Source organism: Panonychus citri, unplaced genomic scaffold (genome assembly GCF_014898815.1).
Source record: "Panonychus citri isolate SS breed McGregor unplaced genomic scaffold, ASM1489881v1 Contig00011, whole genome shotgun sequence".
In the NCBI taxonomy this organism is placed as follows: Eukaryota; Metazoa; Arthropoda; class Arachnida; order Trombidiformes; family Tetranychidae; genus Panonychus; species Panonychus citri.
The window spans coordinates 1,843,941-1,864,540 of NW_026515416.1; the positions used below are offsets into that span (position 1 = coordinate 1,843,941).

The following is a 20,600-nucleotide window of genomic DNA, read 5'->3' on the forward strand; positions in this document are numbered from 1 at the left end:
GAACACAGAAATGGATAAATCTGAATTGGATAAATTCATAAGGAGAGTGAACACAAAAATTCCGACTCGGAAAGAATGGATGGTGGAAATTGCGACGATCCCCATTAAAGATTTAATGGACATAGTCAACAAGACCACACTGATCTCGAAAGACCTGAAGGAGGGGAAAATTACCCTACAGAAAGTTTTCATTTCAAAAATATCTCACGTAGTCTCTTATATGAAGGATAATCCAACGTTAATCAATCTTACAGAAGAAGAAAGAGAAAAGTTGAATAATTTGGAGTCAGATCTTATTATTGTTACACCGCCAACTCCGATGAGTGAGGGTAAAAAGATTAGAACGTACTCTGGCACCTCCAGTGAGAGATCAGCATCAAGCAGATCAACGAGGAAAACAGCGAAGGCGAAGTCGATTGCTACTGGTGTGAACCAAGGAAATGATACACTTTCCACGAATTCAATTGACTTTATGAATTCAGAAGCGTTTCAGTTACCATCAAATCCACAAATTCAAGATCAAATAGAACCAGGAGAACCTTCGGGTCATTCGACTCCGATAGAAACCGAGACTGTTGGTCAGAAAACGATAATCGAGGTTATCAAGGAGTCAACTCAACCTGAGACAAGTGATCAGCTTAAAGAGGTGGAAGTCGTCCCGTCAACATCGAAAGGCATCACGAATGAAAAGAAGAATATTGAACTGCATTTGTCAAAAGATGATTGCATCTCAGAAAGCTCAGAAGAAGAACAGGATATACCAAGTATTGAAGGCCTGGAGGGGTTAGACGAGGTAATGGACTCACCGCCAAGAAACCCATTGAAAAGAAAATTCGGCTCGATAGACCTGCATAAGGAAACAATAAAAGTAAGGTTGGATAAAACAAGGAAGATAAAGAAGGTATTTCATCGGGTTGAAGAAAAACCAATTCCAAGTTCTTGGAAACCCTGGTCTTCATCACTCATGGATCCTATTGTTTTGGTCACTCACATTTCGATACCTCCATCTAAGCTTATGCAAGAAATATCTCAAGCTCTTAAATCGAAAGCTCTAGAAGCTTTCCCAGCTAAAATTATAAAAGGCAGAGATGCAATAAGAGTTGTATGCTCTGACCTGCAAGATATTCAACTGGCAAAGTCATCGTTATTGGCATGGAATTGCGATTTGACCATTAAAAATCCAAGCTGTTTCGACCCGAAGATCAAACTCACGAAAATACCAATGAATATTGAAACGGACGAACAAGCAACGGCATTAGTGGACAGGTTAATGATACAAAACGGCGCTGGAGGTAAAGGAAATTGGTCCTTCTCTATGCGTTTTGCTTCAAAACAGTTAAATAGAACGGACATCATAATCAACGTCTCCCCTCGAATTAGGGATTTCGTACAAGAAAGAAGAGGAAAATTTTTCTTCAATTTCAAAGAGATCACGGTCGTTGACTATTTTCATGTGAGCCTTTGTTATCGTTGTTTCTCATACGATCACTCTGCTAAACTGTGTAAAAACCAGATCTGTTGTCGATACTGTTCAGGCTCTCATGACGGTAAGACTTGCGGGGTCAAATTCAATAAGAACGCCTACAGATGCGACGTTTGTAAGCGAAAGGGAAAAGAAGAAAATCATACTCCTTTCGATTGGGAATGCCCTGAGTATCAGCGTCGACTACGACACGCAATTCAGCTTATTAATTATGATTATCAGTGGATAATGAGAGAGTGAAGTGTCAAATTTTTCTCATTGAAAATCCCTGAATATTCAAAAAAAAAAAAAAGAAAATGTTCTTTTCACTAATTTTTTTATTATTCTAATAATCAGAATCTCTTATTCTCATTGCAACTATTTAATTATCGCATCCAAAACTTTAAATTTTCCGCCAAAAATTATTTTACTAAACAACCAACAGAGTAACTTCATCAAAAAAAAAAAAACAATAACAACCATTGTAACCTTTTATATTTTTTCTATTATTCATTTGAATAAATAAAATGTTGAACTTTCTCCATTGGAATGTGCATAAAAGTTGGTCAAAAATGGACCTCATTTTTGACTCGTTTGTTTCTAGTGATACGATTGTGTCTATTAATGAAATCTCATCGAAATGGCTCGCCTACCATATAAACGATCTAACTGATAAAATAGAGTTGGGTCGAGAGGTGAAGTCAAAATTCAAAGTGAAAGATCAATTACTGATACTAAATGGTGAAACTTGTCTGGTTATCCCGGAAAAAATGATGTGGACAAATATGAATGTTCAGGTAGTAAACACAGTGGGTGTTAAATTGTTCATCAAAAATAAACAATACGTAATCATATCAGCGTATAGAAAAAGTAGTGATAAACTGTACCTTCTAAAGTTAGAACCTTATCTTAAGGAGACAGAGTCACCCGTTATTCTCTGCGGTGACCTGAATTTAGAAACACACCTTTGGTCACCAAGAGTGGAAAAATATAATCAAATTGGGGAGAAATTCCTTGGAGGAAGATTCTTTTCAGCTCACTCTCCGAGAACAGCAAATTTTACCTACCAAAGCGGAGACCTCAGGACGTTCATTGACTGCCAGATTTTGACAAAAGAATGGATATTGGTCGACTCGTCGATTGTAAACACGAAATCAGATCACAATATTCTGAAGATGAAAGTGATACCAATGGGTGGTTCGAATCTGATATCTCAGTGGAAGCTGAAATTCAAGACGAAGATGATAAGATTGGAGGAAAATGAAATTGATTACCCAGTAACCAGTGAATCGTCGCTTGTGAAAGACATCAAGAAAGTTATCAACTATCCAATTAAAAATGGTCGTTGGATTTGCACCACGGAAGCCAAGACAACGAAAAGTTTTCGTCGTTTCCTGACAAGAACAAAGGATAAATCAACGGTGAAAAAGAAAAGATCATCAAAAAGTGATCTTGATCGTAAGAACATCAAGCAAATGAACATGTGGAAAATAATTAATATTCTAAGAGTGAGGTCGAAACAATCGGTGGTTCGGGCTACAGAGACAAAAGGAAGATATTCTAAGTCGATCAGCGAATATTTAAAACACTTCTCGTCAAATAGACCAATCATGGCGGATAGAGGAATGGCCTTTTTTCCAGGGAAATTGGAAGAGGAAGAATGGGAAAAACTCTGCAAGGAGATTAAACACCTCAAATCATCTCTTCAGTCCGATGGTTTTACTGTGCGATCATGGTTGAAGTTTTTCGAGAGAAACAAAGAAAATATACGAAATATACTTGAAAGAATCTTCAAATTGTCGTATGTACCAGAAGTTATTCGAATAATGGGAGGAGGTTTTGTTCCGAAAGCGAATTCGGACAAAGTTCGCATGATTAAGTCACCAAATTTCCTGTTTAAATGCGTCGACAAAATCATCAGTTATAGACTCATTGCCTTATGTGATTCATTTCTACTACCAGACTCTCAATTCGCCTTTTTGAGTGAATCAAACAGAGAGAGACTTATATTAAAAATGACGTTTCAGTTAGATTGGACAACCACTAGGATATTGATTTTAGATGTTAAAGCAGCTTTCGATTCAGTTGACCTGACATTCTTGGTGAATAAATTGGAAAGAATCGATCCGGCCTTGGCTTGTTTGGTTAAATCCTTTAGCGGGAGACGGTGGATCAAATTGGTGGAAGAAAGAAGAGAAAAATACTCCATGGAAGAAATAGGAACACCACAAGGCTCAGCTTCGGGACCTTTACTTTACATTTTGGCCCTGGATAGAGCTCTGAGGAAACTTATTCAGAGGGGAGTAAAGATAATGGCTTATGCTGACGACGTGGTAATCCTCATGTCTCCGGTGGAAGAGGAAAAGTCAACAGTGAAGGAAGTAAGTGGACATTTCAAGGAAATTGGTCTGGCTCTGAACGGAGAAAAAACAACAATTCACTCAAAGGAATTCAACAATCTCGTTTTCGTTGGTTACAAATTCTTTATCCCGTTTAGATACACGAAAGTCAGAGATTTCATGGATACCATGTTTTATGAATGTCTGTCGATTTTCAAGTGCTCGAGAAAGACACTTTCTTTTTTGCCCTTAAAAATCAAGAAGATGATTATGCAAAACGTCATATATCCAAAGATTAGAAAAGTTGGGTTTTCGGTTTTCTTGGAACCAAGAAAAATGTTCATGCAAATGTTCAACATGCTGAATAGATGTGTGACAATTCTTGAACAAGGAACTTTTTCGGGCTCATTTGTGTGGTGCCTTTATGGAATTCCCCATGTATTGGAAAATCTTTGGTTGGAAGCGCTCAACTTTTCGGTAACAAACGAATCGAAAATTCATGAAGATTACAAATTTCAACTGGATTCGCCGCTGGGAGTACCACCGAGATCAGTGAAGCTCGAAATCATGAATCGCTACATGGACCCAGATTTTACACCCTCACTGGAATACTACATCACTGATGAGGACATCAACATTGGGGTCGGTCCTTTTAATGTAAATGTTTACCAGTTTAAGAAATCTACCGTTTGGGACAACTATCTTATACTTATTCAAGCGCAATTGGAATTCGTTAAACTAGAGGAAGAGGATTTACTGGTGGTCATTCCGAAGAATTTAGTATTAAATGTAAATTCCAAATCGTTATACGTTTCGGACGCTTTCTCCATATTGGCGAAATTCATACAATTCAGATGGACATGGACCTATGGGGAAATAATCAAATATGAATTCACTGCAAAGAGAAGAACAATTTTCGAGAAAAGGTGGTCATCGACGAATACATGGAGAAAAGAAGCTAGATTGTTGATTAGACAGAGACTCACATCCTGGTTAGCGGAAGAAGACGATGTAATTAGCAGATTATTTCCGAATAATGACCCAATCGTGAATGAATGGGGATTTGTGGGAAAAATACCTTTCTGGGAAATAGTTAAGGATCTCAGACATAAATTTCTCAGATTTAATAATTTCAGATGTTGCTCAGAGAACGACAATCACCATCCGTACACGTGTGAAAAGATTATAAACTTCGCTGCGATAGACTTGGAGGAGCAAATGGTCTTCAAAAAAGGATTTAAACTAAACAAAAATAATATTGAGAATTATCTGAATTTGTTATCCCACATTAAAGTGACCTTGGGGGAGGCGAGAAGATCTAATGATATATGTTTGTGATTCAAGAAATCACCGTAAACCACTCAAGCCCATGTATCCCACCCCAAATCCAATTCTTCCTTTCCTTATGTACGGTAGTCGCCACCGGATACGATGAATTTCAATTCATCGGAGCCTCCCCTGAGGTCGCTGTCAAAGCTTCAATAAAAGTTAACATATTTGTTTACATTTGGGTTTTAAATTTTTTTCTGATGATTTTGTGTTTACAATTAATTTGTTCTTGTTAATTAACTTAGAAAAGTTGAAATCATGATTGAGCTACTCAATTCTCGTAAAATGATCCTCGGGGTCATCATATTGATCATCATGTGTATTCTTATAGTGATTTTGGAAGGTATTTTAACGGAAAGTGAGATGAAACCTCTTCCCCAACGGTTACCAGTTTCTAAAGGTGATTCATCATTTACTAATCTAATTGGTAATTCAACTGAATATTGTTGGATGTTTGAAGATTATACTGTTGTTGAAGAGTGTGAACCCTGTACACCATCAGATAAACAAGGGAGTAAAAATGTTTCCATTTGTACGCAAACGGGATTTAAAAAGCTTGTTCATTGTCATAAGACTGGTAATGTTTACATCAGCTGTACACCAGGAACAGTCAGAAAATTTTGGATCTTCCTGTTAATCATGCTCGCAATTTCACTTTTGGGTGTATTGGCAATTAGACAGAGAGTTAATTATCTGGAGCAACGTATGATGGACAAGATGCAAAGTAAAATGGACTATGGAGTTTAATTTAATCACCTCGAATATATAAAACTGTACATATGATGTATATTATATTGTAACTAAATCAAAGATGAAGATGATCATTTGCATTTTGGTAATTGGATACAAATTGGTGATGAAAATCATCATCTATAAGTGACATTTATTTATTTTCCAAACAATCAACTCTAATCAATAAGATCATCAACCTAATCCTATTTGATAATCTTTATCAAATATTTGTATTTAAATCTAAATACTACTCGTGTATTAAAAAGTATTGTTTTAATTTACTTTCCTAAATTAACTCGATATCGATTTCAAAGTTTCACCCAAAGTTTGAAAAGAAAATCAATCATCTGAACGTGATAATCAATATAAATTCAATCGGAATTTTAAATTGTCATGAAAAAGGATTTATTTTCAATTTGAAAAATGCAGTTGATTTGTTTTCTTTTGTACAAATTTGATGGTCCAGAAAATATTGTTTGTCATTGATACTGATCGTTGATGATTGTTGATTGTGTATATATAAAAAAATTCATCATGTGTATATTTCCAATGCATTAACGAGGTAAAAGCAAGTTGAATTAATTGATTGTTGCTGAATACACATTGAAACAAAAATAAATCAAATAAAAATTAGGAGAGAGAGAGAGAGAGGAAGAAAAAAAGTTAATTAAGAGGTAAAAGGTAATCACATAAACATCATTTAAATTAAAACTGGCAAGGAACACTTGAAGTCACTTGAATGGGTTCGAAGGCTTAATTGTTTTGTATAATAATTAGTTGATGAGGTAAATTATTTGTTGGTGTTGCAAAAATTAAAGGTACAATTTGTTGTTGATGAGTTGGAGGTGTTGTAGAGGTTCAAATTGAAAAATAATAGCAAAAATGGTTGATGATGATGACGCCTAAAAGATTAGTTGGAAAAAAATTAATTAAAAATAGAATAGATTAAAAGAGATAATTGTAAGTTGCAATTGAACTTAAAATACTCTGGTACGATTTTGTTTATCAATCTTTGGTCGTGGATTTCGCCTTCGCCGTGAATTTTTATAATATTCAAACATGGATTGGTTAAATTGTGATAATACTCTACTCAAATCACCGGGCAATGGTTCAGTCCAAAGGAAATCGTGATTCAAAGCATCTGAAGCATCGATCCGTTGACATGGGTCCAAGGTAAGTAGTCGGTCTAGAAGATCATGTGCATTTGTATCCATAACAAAGGTGCTTAGGCGATCCTTTACTCGTCGTTTTTGTCCCTGACTTAGTTCCAATTTATTGAACAAATCTAATTGTTTAACAGCAGGCCAAACATCGGGACAAATAGAACCACATAATTTACAAATCAAATTTAATTGTTCCGCTTCAGAGTTTCCTGGTAAAAGAGCAGATCGAGTCCACATTTCGGCCATTATACACCCTGCACCCCAAAGGTCAGCAGAAGGTCCATATCTACGGGCTCCAAGTAAAAGTTCTGGAGGACGATACCAAAGAGTAACCACCCTATTGGTATAATTTTCATCGGTTTCATTCATTATACGACCAAGGCCAAAATCGGCTAATTTTAAAACACCAGAACGCGTAATGAGAACATTAGCTGATTTCATGTCTCGATGGAGAATCTTTTTACTATGAATGTAACAAAGTCCATTGAAAAGCTGACGGATAACACTTTTAATCTCAGCAAGGTTAAACTGGACATTATCATTAGCCAATAAACCAGCCAAATCATGATCACAGAAATCAAGAACCAAGTAAAAAGAAGTAGGTCCTGGTGGCCTTCCAGAACTGTGATAGGCTTGTGACTCACCTCTAAAAAAAGGGAAAGAGAGAAGGTAAACAGAAAGAGAGAGAGAGAAAGAAAAGAGAAAGAGAAGATGAAAAAGAAGAAGAAGAAAAAAAAAGAAAATACACATTAATACAACAAAGGAATAAGAAGAGAAGAAGAAGAAAAAGAAAAAAAGAAAGACACATACACACAAAAAAGAGAAGAAGAAATGGAGAGAAAAAAAAAGAAAAGAGAGAATAAAAACTCTATCTAGTTTATATACATTAGAACAAAGAAAACGAAATTGAATTAATAAAACATCATCGACAGGTAAATACAAAGGTAACATAAACAATTGGATGGAAAAAGAAACAGAGAGAGAATAGAATTTATTTTCTCTAAAACAACAAAACTAACCATAAGTGTTTATGTTAAGAAGTGAATGTTGTGTTTATATAAATTGAGAGTGTTGTTGATGATGTTATATTAACTGAAATGGAATAGAATAATTTTGCAAAAAGAATAATTGTTTTAGATACTTAACCTGCAAATCTCAATTAAATTAACAATATTCTCATTCTTCAATATTTGAAGAATTTTTATTTCTCTAATAGTTGTGAGCGGGAAACCTTCCTTTTCCTTTTCCAATAGAATCCTTTTTATAGCAACATATTGATTAGTATGACGATGTTTCACTTTGAACACTTCACCATAAGTTCCTTGGCCAATTTTCACTCGAGATTCATATTTATACTTGTAAATATCTTCACAAATCGGGTAACGCTGAGCAATTGACCCATTAAATGTTGTAGGCATAGTAGGAAGAATTGAGAATAAATTTAATGACACCAAGAATAATACTGATTAAGAAAAATTGATTCCGTTCTTTGTTACTTTTTGTTGACGCAGAAAATGTTGATGGTATTGATGTTAAGGTTGTTGGTGTTGCTTCCACTCTTGCTGGTATTTCAGCTTCTACTGGTTCTGTTGATGGAGAAAATAATGACGACGATGATTGTTGCTCTTGCTGTTGCTGCTTCTGTAGTTGTTGTTGCTGATGATGATGATGTTGATGTTGCTGCTCCTCTTGTTGATCATACACTACATTTACTAATGTTTTCTTTAACATTACAATTTCCAATCAAATCACAAATATAGTCAATAGATTAACATAATTGTTGTTCAAATTTCCAATCTTACAACATTTAATTTGTGTTACCATTAAGAGAGAGAGAGAGAGATAATTTTTGGGTTTAAATCAGAGTATAAGATGTAAACATTGGTAAGGGTAACAAATGGAGCACTAAAAAAGATGATGATTTGGATTGGGTCAGATTTTTGTTTCTCTTTTTGTTTCTTCCAGATTTCAATAAATAATAAAGGTGAACATTTGATGATATGATGGAGAGTAGAGTTGACAGTTTGATGATTAATTTAGATTGAGAATAAAATTTAATTTGTACTAATTGTGAAATAGAAGCAAAGAGAATTAACAAAAAAGATTCTTGGTCATCAACATGCAAACAAATTGTTCCTTCACAAGATGAGAACTGATTGTGCTCATGTAGCCACGTGATTCTCATGTGTTGACATGAAAAATTTTCGCATTTAAATTGTTATTTTCATTTTTTCTTTTTCTTTTTCTTTTGATTTTCTCTTTTTTTTGTGTTAATTGTTAATTGCATTGGTTCTCTTTTTTTATGTGATAGTTATGGCATCGAGTTTGAAAGGTTTGGTTGCTTTTGTCACCGGAGGTTCTTCGGGTTTGGGTCGGGCGACTTGTCTTCATCTTTTGTCGAAAGGAGCGACCGGTTGTTACTCTTATGATCTTCAGGCTTTTCCGACTCAACAATTGGACCGTTCGATGAGTGAGAATATTGGAAAGAAAATGGTTTCCTATCGAGGTGATGTTCGAGATTCCGAGAAACTGGCCAAGGCTTTGAATGAGTGTAAAAAGAAATTTGGTAAAATCGATGCGGTTATCAATTGTGCTGCTGTTTCGGTCGCTTTTAGATTGTACAATTTCAAGACTAATGTACCACAAAAATTGGATGATTTTAAGGCCACTTTAGATATCAATGTAATGGGAACTTATAATGTTTGTCGATTGGCAGTTTCTCATCTTGCAAGTAACGAGATTGATCCGGAAACTGGACTAAAAGGAATCATTATCAATACTTCAGGAATCGCTGGTCAAGATGGACAAATTGGTCAGACAACTTATGCCGCTTCCGCTGGAGCGATTGACAGTTTAACTTATCCTTTGGCTCGAGAATTTTCATTGCAAAAGATACGATGTGTCTCCATTTGTGTGGGTTATTTTGACACTCCAGTTCTGTCCACTTTCCCTGATTGGGCCAAAGAATATCTAGTTAATTATAGTATAGCTCCGAAGATGATTGGATCACCTGATCATTATGCGACATTAGTTGAGGACATAATTACCAATCCATTTATCAACAAGACGACAATCAATTTAGATGCCGGAATGAGACCTCAAGTTCATAAAACATAGACAATAATACAACTGTAAATGTTTTTTTCCCGATCAATTAACTAGTGATTGTATTTACAAATCCAAATCCAATTTTAGTCCATCTTTCATTAATCCAATCATCGACTCCATCATCAAAAATCAACAGCGTTACAATTAAATTTGTGAACAGAAATTACCATTAACTTCTTGTGATTTGTGCAATTGACTTTCGAGTCAAAATAAACGTACAATTGTTGGAGACGAAATTAATTGAAGGCTAAATGACCATGCAAATTGAAATTTCATTGAATGAATTTATTTAAAAGGAAAGTCTAGAATACAGAATTGAATTAATTAATTCGGGGTCGTTGAATGGTTAAAACGCTTCAGGGTCAATTTAATGTGGTGTATTTTTCCTCATGTTGAACTTTTTGAGTCTAAAGAATAAGAATTTTTTTTTGATCTTGATCTACTTTACAATTCTTCACCTTTAAAAGCGCACCGAAAGGTTCATTTACGATTTTTTAGATTTTGCGAAGCGACCTTTGGGTTGGGAGTATCGAAGACTGTTGACTCTCCTCTTTCTAGTGACCTTCGATACATACACACCTTTACCTCGACACGAACGTGGACACGACGATTTACACTTATGACCTGGACCACCGGGCACAGTGCAACCTTTTTCGTGGGCAATTCCTTCCGATCGAGAATGAAGTGTAGTCTTACAGAATCGACATTCGTAAGGAGCGTCAGTGTAAAGGACTGTATTTGGATCCAATTTTCGTAACAAAAGTTTAGCTTCGGGCGATATTCCATAAGCTATTGAAGGTTGATCGTAAATTGAAATATTTTCAAAATCGAGAATTGATCTACACCATTCTACTTCGGCAATTTTCCGTATTTTCCCTTGAAATTTGACCTTTTGAATGCCAACAATAAATCGTATATCATAATAACCGAATTGAGCTGCGACAACTCCATTCGATGTTCCCAATGAATCAGTAATATTTGATGGCACTTTTGAAGCCCGTGGTCGTAGGGTCACATTAGATGAGGAATCATTAGCTGACCAGGGAGTCGGAGATATCGAAACCACTTTTGGCCTCGGAGACGAGGTCGGTGTTGAATCAGACGAAGATGAAGTTGAAGTTATTGAAATTTCATTTATCATTGACATGGTTGTATTCAGTTTAAATTGTTAGCAAATCAAATCAGCAAAAAAACAATAATCAAAGTTTGACTTTAGAATCACAATTAAAGTTGATTGGATCTACGGAAAAGTTTTGTTGTTAACTTTTCACAAGTTAATTAAAATAAGATGACCAGTCGTTAACAATTGACCTTAAAAAATAACCAAATTAATCAAGTTTAATCTAAATGACAGTTAAATTTGATGATATATCAAATCATTAGCATCTTGTTTACAATTTGATTATAATCTAGAACTAAATTAAATAAAATAAGATCAAGATAAGCTCGTTGTTGAAAATAGTTTTTAATTGTTGAGATTAACTGTAAGTGTTTGATTAAACTCACACCCAAACAAATCAGATCATATGTTTGTGTTGATTGTCAAAGTGTTGATTTAAAGGTTACAATTTACTAATTACTAAAGTCAGTTTACTTTTTACTGTACATAAGTTTCATATTTACTGTACATATGAAACCAAGATGTTTACAATCAGTTAATTATTACAATTTACCTTAACTAATGTGCTCATTATTATTACATATGAAAATATGAGACTGTTAATCTAATCTCCTATTTATCATTTGCCAATTACTTTATCTTAGTAATTAAATAGTTGTACACAATTAGATTTTGTTTTGATCGAGGTGACAATTAAAAAGAGATCACTTCAGAAGTGATCTTATAATTGGTTAGATTATATCAAGATAGAGATGAACAATTAAGAATCTGATTGTTCATCATTAAAAGTAATAGTAATTTAGTTGATTTTGCTGCTACTATTTTGAGTTTGTTGATTTAATTACAATTAAAAATGGATTCCAAGTCAAGTCACCTTGTTTTTGTCTATGGAACATTGAAAAAGGGTGAACCAAATCACCATGTACTTTATAACGGTAAACATGGTTTCGCTCAATTTGTCTCAAAAGGATTAACCGTTAATCCATATCCATTAATCATCTACTCAAGGTACAATATACCATTTCTATTGGACAAACCAGGAATGGGAAAGGTAATGATTAATTTTAATTTGGTTCCTTTCAGATGATAATTTCATTTGTTTTTCCTTTAATTACAAGAGAGTCTATGGTGAAATTTATGCTGTTGATGATTCAGTTCTTGCTGATTTAGATGATCTTGAAGATCATCCTGATTTCTATCAAAGGAAACAAATTGACATTGAATTAATCAGTAATAACGGTGAATCAAATGAACCAATTAAAATTTGGACTTACTTGTTTCCCAAATTTAAATCAAGTATGTTGGAGGTTAAATGTTTCGATAATTACTCTTCTTATGGAGATCATGGATTGGAATATGTTATCAGGTAATTAACTTAATTGTTCACCAATGAGATTATCTAATTTTCTTCGTGTCATTTTTACCTCTTTTTCTCGTAGCGAGGAAGTGAGAAGCCTCGATGAACTTGAAGATTAATTGCCTTCGATTACAAACTGCAGTACAATCACAATTTAAGACAATCAACTTGATAATCAACAATTAAATTGATTTTCCATCTCTCGTGGACTTAGATTCCAAAATTCAATTACCTTTCTGATCATTAATCGTTGTGATACTTTCTCTTTGTTCAAATTGATTGTTACTTGATATCTTTAATTGTAATTTTCTTTCGATTAACTCAATAATTTGATTGAACAATTAAAAGTTAATCAAAGTGTTAACAAAAATTCCAAATTCCAAATTCAAAAGAGATCAATTTTTCCGCCACAATTGTTTGTTTACTTTTCTATCAAAGGTTAAGCTCGAGATTTTCGAGTCGAAGATTATTTTCAATGTTTGGATAAATCATTTTCTCTTTTTCTTTTAATCATCACTGTTAATCTTTTTGATTTAATGATCACAAGGTGAGTAAATATTAGATTGGTACATTAATCATGTAATTAAAAGTAGAAATTAATCAGAATTAAACGTGACAATTAATCTCTGATCTCATTTCCTTTTTTTTTGCTTTTCTATTTTACTAACATGTCACATTACCTTCAACCTTTTACTTTTTTGTCCATCTTTTAATTAGACAAAAGTTAATTACTCAGAATCTATACAAAGAGAATATTACAAATTCTTCTAATCATTTGACTTAATCATTTGGTATTTCTCCAAAGTTAATCATTTATTTCCCTCCAATTATTTTCTCCAACAACTCAACATAAACACAAACCATTGATGGTTAATAAATTGTTATCTTTTTTGTTGTTGTTGTATCAGTGAATATAGATTGTGATTTATTGTGATTTTATGGAATTCTGGAATTGTCTCAAGACTGATTATTCAACAATTATCATCATCCAACGATAACCATCAAGTCGAAAGGTGAAACCTGAAGTGTATCCAATGAGATTGTGAACGACACATAATATTCACATAGATACAGTGGCCATGAGGAGTTTATTACAATGAGGATGATAATATGTATCATTTTGTAGCAATCACAATTAACAAAGGAGGGAGATTATGACGACAGAGCGAATGGAGGTATTACCAAGGTGGAATGATCATCATGACAGTTCATCGTCAATTGTAGCCTCATACAACTCGATCAATAGTGATGAAGATAGTTCCATATCCTGTGTAATCTACAAAATGAATCCATCAGATTTTTCACCCACCAGTGGAACTGGTCTCACCTTGGGAATAAGAGGTTTAGAAAATAATTCTGTTATTGGATCAGAGATTAAATTGTTCAAGAAACGTTTCCTTATATTGTTTATATTTTGTCTCTACTCGGCTTCCAATTCGTTCCAATGGTTACAATATACGATAATTACTCAGAAAATTTCAGCCTTTTATAAGGTTGATGATCTTTCTGTTAATTTAACCTCAATGCTTTACATGTTTGTCTTTGTTCCTGGTACCATTCCAGCCTCTTGGTTACTTGATCGTAAAGGTTTACGATTTACCGTACTGATTGGATCGTTTTTCACCTTTGCCGGTTCTCTGGTTAAATGTTTCAGTCTTCAACCCAATCGATTTTGGGTAACAATGGTTGGTCAAACTATGGTTGCCACTTGTAATCTGTTTGTGATCAATTTACCTCCTCGAATTGCTGCCGTTTGGTTTGGTGAACGTGAAGTGTCAACGGCAACTTCCATCGGTGTTTTCGGTAACCAACTTGGTATCTGTTTCGGTTTTTTCATACCTTCACTTATTGTCACCTCTTCAAATGTTGACGAAATTTCTTCGCAATTATCTTATGTCTTCTATGGTACTACTGCGTTCACTGGTCTCTTATTCATTGTGATCGTGGTGTTTTTCGAGGATAAACCGGCAAAGACACCAAGTAACACTGCAGCTCGAGCAAACTTTTTACAGGAAGATTTGTATTTCCTTCAATCATTGAAAGCGTTAATCACTGATCTTGATACGGTAAAGTTGACAATCAGCTATGGGATCAACGTTGGTGTGTTTTATGCAATCTCAACTCTTCTTGAACAAATGATCTCTTCAGCCTTTCCAGGCCACGAATCGGATGCTGGTAACATTGGTGCAATAATCACTGTTGTCGGTACAATTGGTTCGATGATTAGTGGCTTCATTTTGGACAAAACTCACCGTTACTACGAAACAATTTTAGCTCTTTATTTATTTTCATTCGTTGGTTTGGTCGCTTTCACGTTGACCCTCAAATACAACATACTCTTCGTATATATTGTCTCAGCTCCGCTTGGTTTCTTCATGACGGGCTACCTTCCGATCGGCTTTGAATACGCTGCTGAAATTACGTATCCCCAACCGGAAGGTAATTCTGCTGGTCTACTCAATGCTTCAGCTCAGGTAAGGCTCAAATTTTGATTAGTTAACCAAAATAAAGTTGATTGATAACATTTAATTTTTTCTTTGCAGTTTTTTGGTATCGTGTTGATATTTGCCTCTACATTGGCCGTCAATCGATTAGGCCATTTAATCTGTAACATTATTCTATGTGTCGTTCTATTAATTGGTCTAATTCTCACCATATTCACTCGTGGTACATTAAAACGACGAACTGCTGCTTTGAAGAGCATTGAATATATTGTCACCTGATTGTGAAGATGAAGATGATTAATTAGATTCCCAACAATTAATTGACAATCGGTTAATTCTCACCGTCCTTAATAATGATACATTCAACTCTATTCTTCACTTATGAATTGTTCCCTTATCAGATCCTGTTAATAACATGAGATTATTTCAGGATCAATTGGTCACCATTGTTAATCAATGAAACCATATCAACTAATCAAATCAAAATGATCTGATGACTTTATCACGAAGAGACACGTATCATTGAGTTTGTGTGTTTGTGTTTTAACAATTTACTGATTAATTGAGTTTCAGAATCACAGTAATCATGTGTTTCCACCTTCAAATATTATCATTGAAACTTGAATTTAACTAGAAGATAATTTTTCCCTGATTAGATTAATTATAATTACTAAAATTAGTAGTTATCAGTGCAACTAAGTTTAGCATCTATTTACTAAATATCCTTTTAATTACAAGTTGAAATGATCACTAATCATCATTACAACAAATGGAATCAAGTCTTTCATCATTTTCCGTGAAACAATTAAGCTCCAAGATGATAACAATCAAATAATTTGTGATACAACAAATCAAGCAGTTAATCATTTAAATACAATTTGACTGTTTCCATCACTGATCACCTCATGTCTTTCATTAATGTCTTATCAATAACCATCATATCATTTTAATTTAATTACCATCGCTGTTATAAAAAGTTAATTGTTAGACGAATGATGATTTTAATCATTATTTAGACTTACACGTTTTCTTTGACTGTTTCATACCATTAATGATGTAATTATCTAATCATTTGCTTCTCAATTATACCCTAATTTTCATGAACAATTAATTTTCAAGGGGAAAGTACAATAACTATAATTAATTAATTATGTAATTGTTTCGATGAAACAGAATCTCAGATGAATAAATTTTGCAACTGAATCAATAATTTAAACACAAATGTAACAAAGTTAATCTGAGATCATTTCAAATCATCACAACCTAATTAATAACAATTAACATCTAATAAAAAATTATTTATCAACCGAATAACTTTAATTAACTAATTGTCGTTCGATTACAATCAACTGATTTTGCTTCTGTAATCTCGTGATTCTCATGTGTTGACATAAGAAAAGTTTTCGTGTTTAAATTGTTGTCAAATTGTTTTCTTTTTTTCACTTTAAAGTAACGAGATTGACCAGAAACTGGAACACTAGTTGAGGACATAATTACCAATCCATTTCATAAACATGGACAATAATATAACTGTAAAAGTTTTTTTCCATGATTAATTAACTAGTGATTGTATTCACAAATTCGCATCCGATTTTAGTCCATCTTTCATTCACTCAATCATCGACTCCATTAAAGAGCTTGATCAAAATTGAAAGTAAAATAAACTCTTAATGAAAAGACAAAATATTTTAAATTGGTTCCATTTCTTTACAAACTAAAAGTTCGATTCAAATAAATCTCAATAGCGATTTTGCAAAAAGAGGTCATATAGTTTTGATAAAATAGAGTTTCGCACATGTAGCGGCCCCAGCGAGACCCATTCCGAGTAAAACGCCCCACTTTATGTGGAATAGAGACATTTTCGAGGCTTCTTTTAGACTTGATCGCGGCAGTTGAGGAAAAATTTCGCGGGTGTGCGCGAAGAACTGGACCAGCTCCAATTTTGCAATGTCGATTTCATCTTGCTCATCGTCGATTAATTCTGTTTTTTCATCAAACAATTCAAGAGCTGCCGTTTCAGCGGCATCGAAATGTTCTTTTTGGAGAGCTTTTTGTTCAGATTGTTCAAAACATTGAAGTTGCTCCAAATAATGATGTCTGGCTAGTAAATGAGCATTATTGATTATGGAAATGTTACTGGTCAATCCATATTCCTCAATATCAATTGATTTGATTGCTGAATGAAAGTAAAAGAAGAGTTAATCATCAGAGACAAGAAATTTTGTAAATGAATTAAATTTACATGTAAGTTGTTCGGTCGCTTCTTTAAAGAGATTCAAGATCCTCCAACATTCAATTTCCTTTCCTCCATATAATTTGGTGACAATTCTATCGGGTGACAAAATAGATGGCACTAACTCTCTGAGAGCTTGGACAAATCCAGGTTTCAATTTACTTATTTCTCCATTGAAATCGAGATCTTCAGCTTTGTCTCCCAGTGAAGGTAACAAACAACAACCAATGTCCGAATAACAGTTCTCCAATTTGGCCCATGGAGAACAGAATTTATCTTTCTGATTTTCTTTCTTGTATTCCAGGAAATCATATCCTCCTTTGAGTCCAAATTCAAATTCCTTACGATTAGACCAATCTCGGATCATGAACAACAATCGCTGGAAGGCTTTGACTCCAGTTTCGTTTGCCACTCTATCAGCATAATCACTAAATTTGGATAAAATTGTAATATCATTTGATTGAATGGTTCCCTTCTGATTATAGATTTGAATCGATGAAATAATCGTTGCAATTGTAAAAAATTGACTAACTGTATCGTGGTTTGTGTGATCATCATAAAAACCCTGAGTGTCCATTAAAATAACAACAATTTTTGAACCATCTTTTCGAGTCAATACAAAAGGTTTAGGCCATAAAACGATCCCGACAGTATCTCTCTCAACGCCATCTCTCCATGAGAAACCTCTTAATGGTTCATCCAGATCACCAATCCAATCTTCTTGGTCGTGTCGTTGTAAATATCGAAGGAAAAAGTTCAATAGAAAAGATTTTCCTTTTCTCGCATCACCGACAATGGAAACAATAGCAACAGGCAGATTACTTATACCATCTTCCCATGATAATAACATCTCGTAGTAGCCTTTCTCATCGAAGACAAATTCATTTGATTGCGAATCAAAATAAATAACTTTCAGAGGTTCGATCATTATAATTCTACAGGAACAAAGGTCACAGTTGGAAAATCGGTAAAAAAATAGAAACTAAAACGGAGAAAAGTCCAATCGGTCTTTCAAAAAGGTAACAACATCGTTACTCTTGAGATTTTGTTTTGAATCAAAACTTTTGATCCGAAAAATTGATCGATCACATCGATTTCTGATGAAGAAAATTGATCGATCTCGACTTTCAAAAAAAATCGATCGCCCGTGGAAAATTTCAAAGTCGAAAATAGATAATGGATAGAATATTGATAAATTTGATCAGAGAAATAAACGTGAAAATTTCCAGTCTCGAAATGAACTGATTGAAAAAGATTAATAATTGAAACTAATCAATTTAATTGTTTGTTTGAATAAGTTTAGGTTTCATTGTTGAAGGGCTAAAAAAAGGCTCGGAGTGCCTAATAAAATTAAACTGCTACACAATTGAATACTTTGTTCAATTGTTTCAATCGTCAGAACATTTGATTATCATTTGCTAGTCATTAATGTTTACAATTAACTTTAGATGTAATGCAAACGTATGAGCTTTGTCGAGTGACAATTTATCGTCTTTTGTCAGAATTGGTCAAATAGATTCTGCTCCTAATGAGGAGATTGACAATTTAACTTATATTTTGACTCGAAAGTTTTCATTATGAAAGATTTGATGTATCTCCTTTATGGATTGTTTTTGATCCATCGAGTGTTTATTTATAAAACTCCCCGAAAAGCTCCGATTGAAAGTGTTATCAAAATTTAATCAGTTTCTGTAAAATTTCCCAAGGGGAGTATTTATATCGAGTCATTTATCTCTCTGGCTTTCAAATGAGTGTTAGTTTTAAAAACTCATAGTCTCTTTAGCAAGATCAGTTTCCCTACAGTAAAGGCGATTGTGGCTACGACTCCGCTCACTTTGAGCCAATCGATATTTCTTGGCCTACTGGTGGAAGCTTCGTTCTTTTTGATGGCCTCATCTCGAATACGTTCACAGTAAACAATTAACTCCGCGCGTTTAGAAGACACGTGATCATCATAAATTAAATCTGTTCTGTTGTCATACATTTGAATAGCCAGTATCAGTGCAAGATCAAACGTTTTACCAGGAAATAAGGCATGGAAAAATGTTTTGGAATCATCAAAAGCCTCAATGATGATGGGGCCGTTTTTTATAAATTGCGATTTCTTAGATTCCATAACTAAAGAAAAGAAAAGAAGAGAGATATAAAAATAAGACTGAATCAAAGGTAGAAAATTACCTTTATTTTTTGCCAATTTCTTGAAGATCTTTAAGACTTGCCAACATTGAGCTTCCTCTCCTCCAATTGATTTAGTGACAATTGTGTCTGGTGCTAATAGTGATGGAACTAATTCTCTGAGAGCTTTGACAAATTCAGGTTTCAATTTACTTATTTCTCCATTGAAATCGAGATCTTCAGCTTTGTCTCCAAGCGAAGGTAACAAACAACAATCAATGTCCAAATAACACTTCTCCAATTTGGCCCATAGAGAACAGAATTTATCTTTCTGACTTTCTTTCTTGTATTCCAAGAAATCATATCCTCCTTTGAGTCCAAATTCAAATTCCTTACGATTAGACCAATCTCGGATCACGAACAACAATTGCTGAAAGGCCTCAATTCCATTTTCTATTTTGGCTTCACCAGCATAAACTTTAGCATATTCACTGAATTCGGATAAATTTATTAAATCATTTGATTGGATGTTTCCATTGAGATTATAGATTAGAATCGATGAACTAATCGTTGAAATGGTGAAAAATTCGCGGACTGTATCGTGCTTTGTGTGATCATCATAAAAACCCTGAGTGTCCATTAAAATAACAACAATTTTTGAACCATCTTTTCGAGTCAATACAAAAGGTTTAGGCCATAAAACGATCCCAACAGTATCTCTCTCAACGCCATCTCTCCATGAGAAACCTCTTAATGGTTCATCCAGATCACCAATCCAATCTTCTTGGTCGTGTCGTTGTAAATATCGAAGGAAAAAGTTCAATAGAAAAGATTTTCCTTTTCTCGCATCACCGACAATGGAAACAATAGCAACAGGTAAATCTCTTAGCTCTACATCGAATGATGATAACCACTGAGAGTAAAGTTTCTCATCGAAAACAAATGTATTCCATAGCGAATTAAAACAAAATACTTTCAAAGGTTTGTTCATCTTAATTCAATAGGTACAAAGGTCACAATTTGTAAAACAAGATTCAAAAATTAAAAAATTTTTAATTTAAAAATCAAAACAAAAAACTTTTCCAAAAAAGTCTAATCGGTTTTTCACTCAAGTGAATTAATAGTTGAGCGCAATTTTCAATATTCACAAGAAAATCAACTAATCAATGAGATTGAATTTCGAGCCAAGAAAATCACT

The 20,600-nt window shown here is 34.0% G+C and overlaps 7 protein-coding genes across 9 annotated transcripts; 5 read left to right on the top strand and 2 right to left on the bottom strand.

Annotated features, from left to right (window-relative positions):
• The first annotated feature begins 10 nt into the window (after positions 1-10).
• On the top strand, positions 11-1,775 carry LOC128391824 (uncharacterized). Its single transcript, XM_053351774.1, has one exon. It carries the CDS (start codon positions 11-13, stop codon positions 1,721-1,723), a length of 1,713 nt encoding a protein of 570 aa, XP_053207749.1. The 3' UTR covers positions 1,724-1,775.
• Positions 1,776-5,285: 3,510 nt separating this feature from the next.
• Positions 5,286-6,181, top strand: LOC128391496 (protein JTB-like). The gene has a single exon (XM_053351397.1). It carries the CDS (start codon positions 5,389-5,391, stop codon positions 5,875-5,877), a length of 489 nt encoding a protein of 162 aa, XP_053207372.1. The 5' UTR covers positions 5,286-5,388; the 3' UTR covers positions 5,878-6,181.
• A 62-nt stretch (positions 6,182-6,243) lies between these two features.
• On the bottom strand, positions 6,244-9,127 carry LOC128391377 (cyclin-dependent kinase 9-like). Its single transcript, XM_053351253.1, has 2 exons — positions 8,172-9,127; positions 6,244-7,671 (listed from the first exon to the last, which is right to left on the bottom strand). Exons 1-2 carry the CDS (start codon positions 8,441-8,443, stop codon positions 6,840-6,842), a joined length of 1,104 nt encoding a protein of 367 aa, XP_053207228.1. The 5' UTR covers positions 8,444-9,127; the 3' UTR covers positions 6,244-6,839.
• A 41-nt stretch (positions 9,128-9,168) lies between these two features.
• LOC128391441 (3-hydroxyacyl-CoA dehydrogenase type-2-like) lies at positions 9,169-10,373 on the top strand. The gene has a single exon (XM_053351333.1). It carries the CDS (start codon positions 9,339-9,341, stop codon positions 10,140-10,142), a length of 804 nt encoding a protein of 267 aa, XP_053207308.1. The 5' UTR covers positions 9,169-9,338; the 3' UTR covers positions 10,143-10,373.
• Positions 10,374-11,966: 1,593 nt separating this feature from the next.
• LOC128391514 (gamma-glutamylaminecyclotransferase C-like) lies at positions 11,967-12,994 on the top strand. Its single transcript, XM_053351422.1, has 3 exons — positions 11,967-12,304; positions 12,372-12,619; positions 12,693-12,994. The coding sequence occupies exons 1-3, from the start codon at positions 12,107-12,109 to the stop codon at positions 12,727-12,729; spliced, it is 483 nt and encodes a 160-aa protein (XP_053207397.1). The 5' UTR covers positions 11,967-12,106; the 3' UTR covers positions 12,730-12,994.
• A 27-nt stretch (positions 12,995-13,021) lies between these two features.
• On the top strand, positions 13,022-16,365 carry LOC128391277 (uncharacterized MFS-type transporter C09D4.1-like). 2 transcript variants are annotated; one of them, XM_053351131.1, is made up of 3 exons: positions 13,022-13,157; positions 13,519-15,084; positions 15,154-16,365. In XM_053351131.1, the coding sequence occupies exons 2-3, from the start codon at positions 13,765-13,767 to the stop codon at positions 15,331-15,333; spliced, it is 1,500 nt and encodes a 499-aa protein (XP_053207106.1). In that variant the 5' UTR covers positions 13,022-13,157; positions 13,519-13,764; the 3' UTR covers positions 15,334-16,365. The 2 variants fall into 2 exon arrangements, with proteins under 2 accessions (XP_053207106.1, XP_053207114.1); XM_053351139.1 differs by lacking the exon at positions 13,022-13,157 and having other exon boundaries at positions 13,279-15,084.
• Positions 16,366-16,725: 360 nt separating this feature from the next.
• On the bottom strand, positions 16,726-20,508 carry LOC128391317 (atlastin-2-like). Of its 2 annotated transcripts, XR_008325783.1 has the most exons (3): positions 19,466-20,508; positions 17,297-19,405; positions 16,726-17,230 (listed from the first exon to the last, which is right to left on the bottom strand). XR_008325783.1 is itself a non-coding variant. In XM_053351180.1 (2 exons), exons 1-2 carry the CDS (start codon positions 18,213-18,215, stop codon positions 16,818-16,820), a joined length of 1,332 nt encoding a protein of 443 aa, XP_053207155.1. In that variant the 5' UTR covers positions 18,216-18,365; the 3' UTR covers positions 16,726-16,817. The 2 variants fall into 2 exon arrangements, 1 of the variants encoding a protein (XP_053207155.1); XM_053351180.1 differs by lacking the exon at positions 19,466-20,508 and having other exon boundaries at positions 17,297-18,365.
• Between the last annotated feature and the right edge of the window lie 92 nt (positions 20,509-20,600).

What these genes read in the sequence shown, in the direction of transcription:
- LOC128391824 (XM_053351774.1), top strand. Translation starts at nt 11, where the DNA reads ATGGATAAATCTGAATTGGATAAATTCATAAGGAGAGTGAACACAAAA.
- LOC128391496 (XM_053351397.1), top strand. Translation starts at nt 5,389, where the DNA reads ATGATTGAGCTACTCAATTCTCGTAAAATGATCCTCGGGGTCATCATA.
- LOC128391377 (XM_053351253.1), bottom strand. Translation starts at nt 8,443, where the DNA reads ATGCCTACAACATTTAATGGGTCAATTGCTCAGCGTTACCCGATTTGT. An exon ending in AATTTAATTGAGATTTGCAG is followed by an intron (nt 7,672 to 8,171) that starts GTTAAGTATCTA and finishes CCCTTTTTTTAG; the next exon opens with AGGTGAGTCACAAGCCTATC.
- LOC128391441 (XM_053351333.1), top strand. Translation starts at nt 9,339, where the DNA reads ATGGCATCGAGTTTGAAAGGTTTGGTTGCTTTTGTCACCGGAGGTTCT.
- LOC128391514 (XM_053351422.1), top strand. Translation starts at nt 12,107, where the DNA reads ATGGATTCCAAGTCAAGTCACCTTGTTTTTGTCTATGGAACATTGAAA. An exon ending in ACAAACCAGGAATGGGAAAG is followed by an intron (nt 12,305 to 12,371) that starts GTAATGATTAAT and finishes TTTAATTACAAG; the next exon opens with AGAGTCTATGGTGAAATTTA. An exon ending in GGATTGGAATATGTTATCAG is followed by an intron (nt 12,620 to 12,692) that starts GTAATTAACTTA and finishes TTTTTCTCGTAG; the next exon opens with CGAGGAAGTGAGAAGCCTCG.
- LOC128391277 (XM_053351131.1), top strand. Translation starts at nt 13,765, where the DNA reads ATGACGACAGAGCGAATGGAGGTATTACCAAGGTGGAATGATCATCAT. An exon ending in TACTCAATGCTTCAGCTCAG is followed by an intron (nt 15,085 to 15,153) that starts GTAAGGCTCAAA and finishes TTTTCTTTGCAG; the next exon opens with TTTTTTGGTATCGTGTTGAT.
- LOC128391317 (XM_053351180.1), bottom strand. Translation starts at nt 18,215, where the DNA reads ATGATCGAACCTCTGAAAGTTATTTATTTTGATTCGCAATCAAATGAA. An exon ending in AGCGACCGAACAACTTACAT is followed by an intron (nt 17,231 to 17,296) that starts GTAAATTTAATT and finishes ACTTTCATTCAG; the next exon opens with CAATCAAATCAATTGATATT.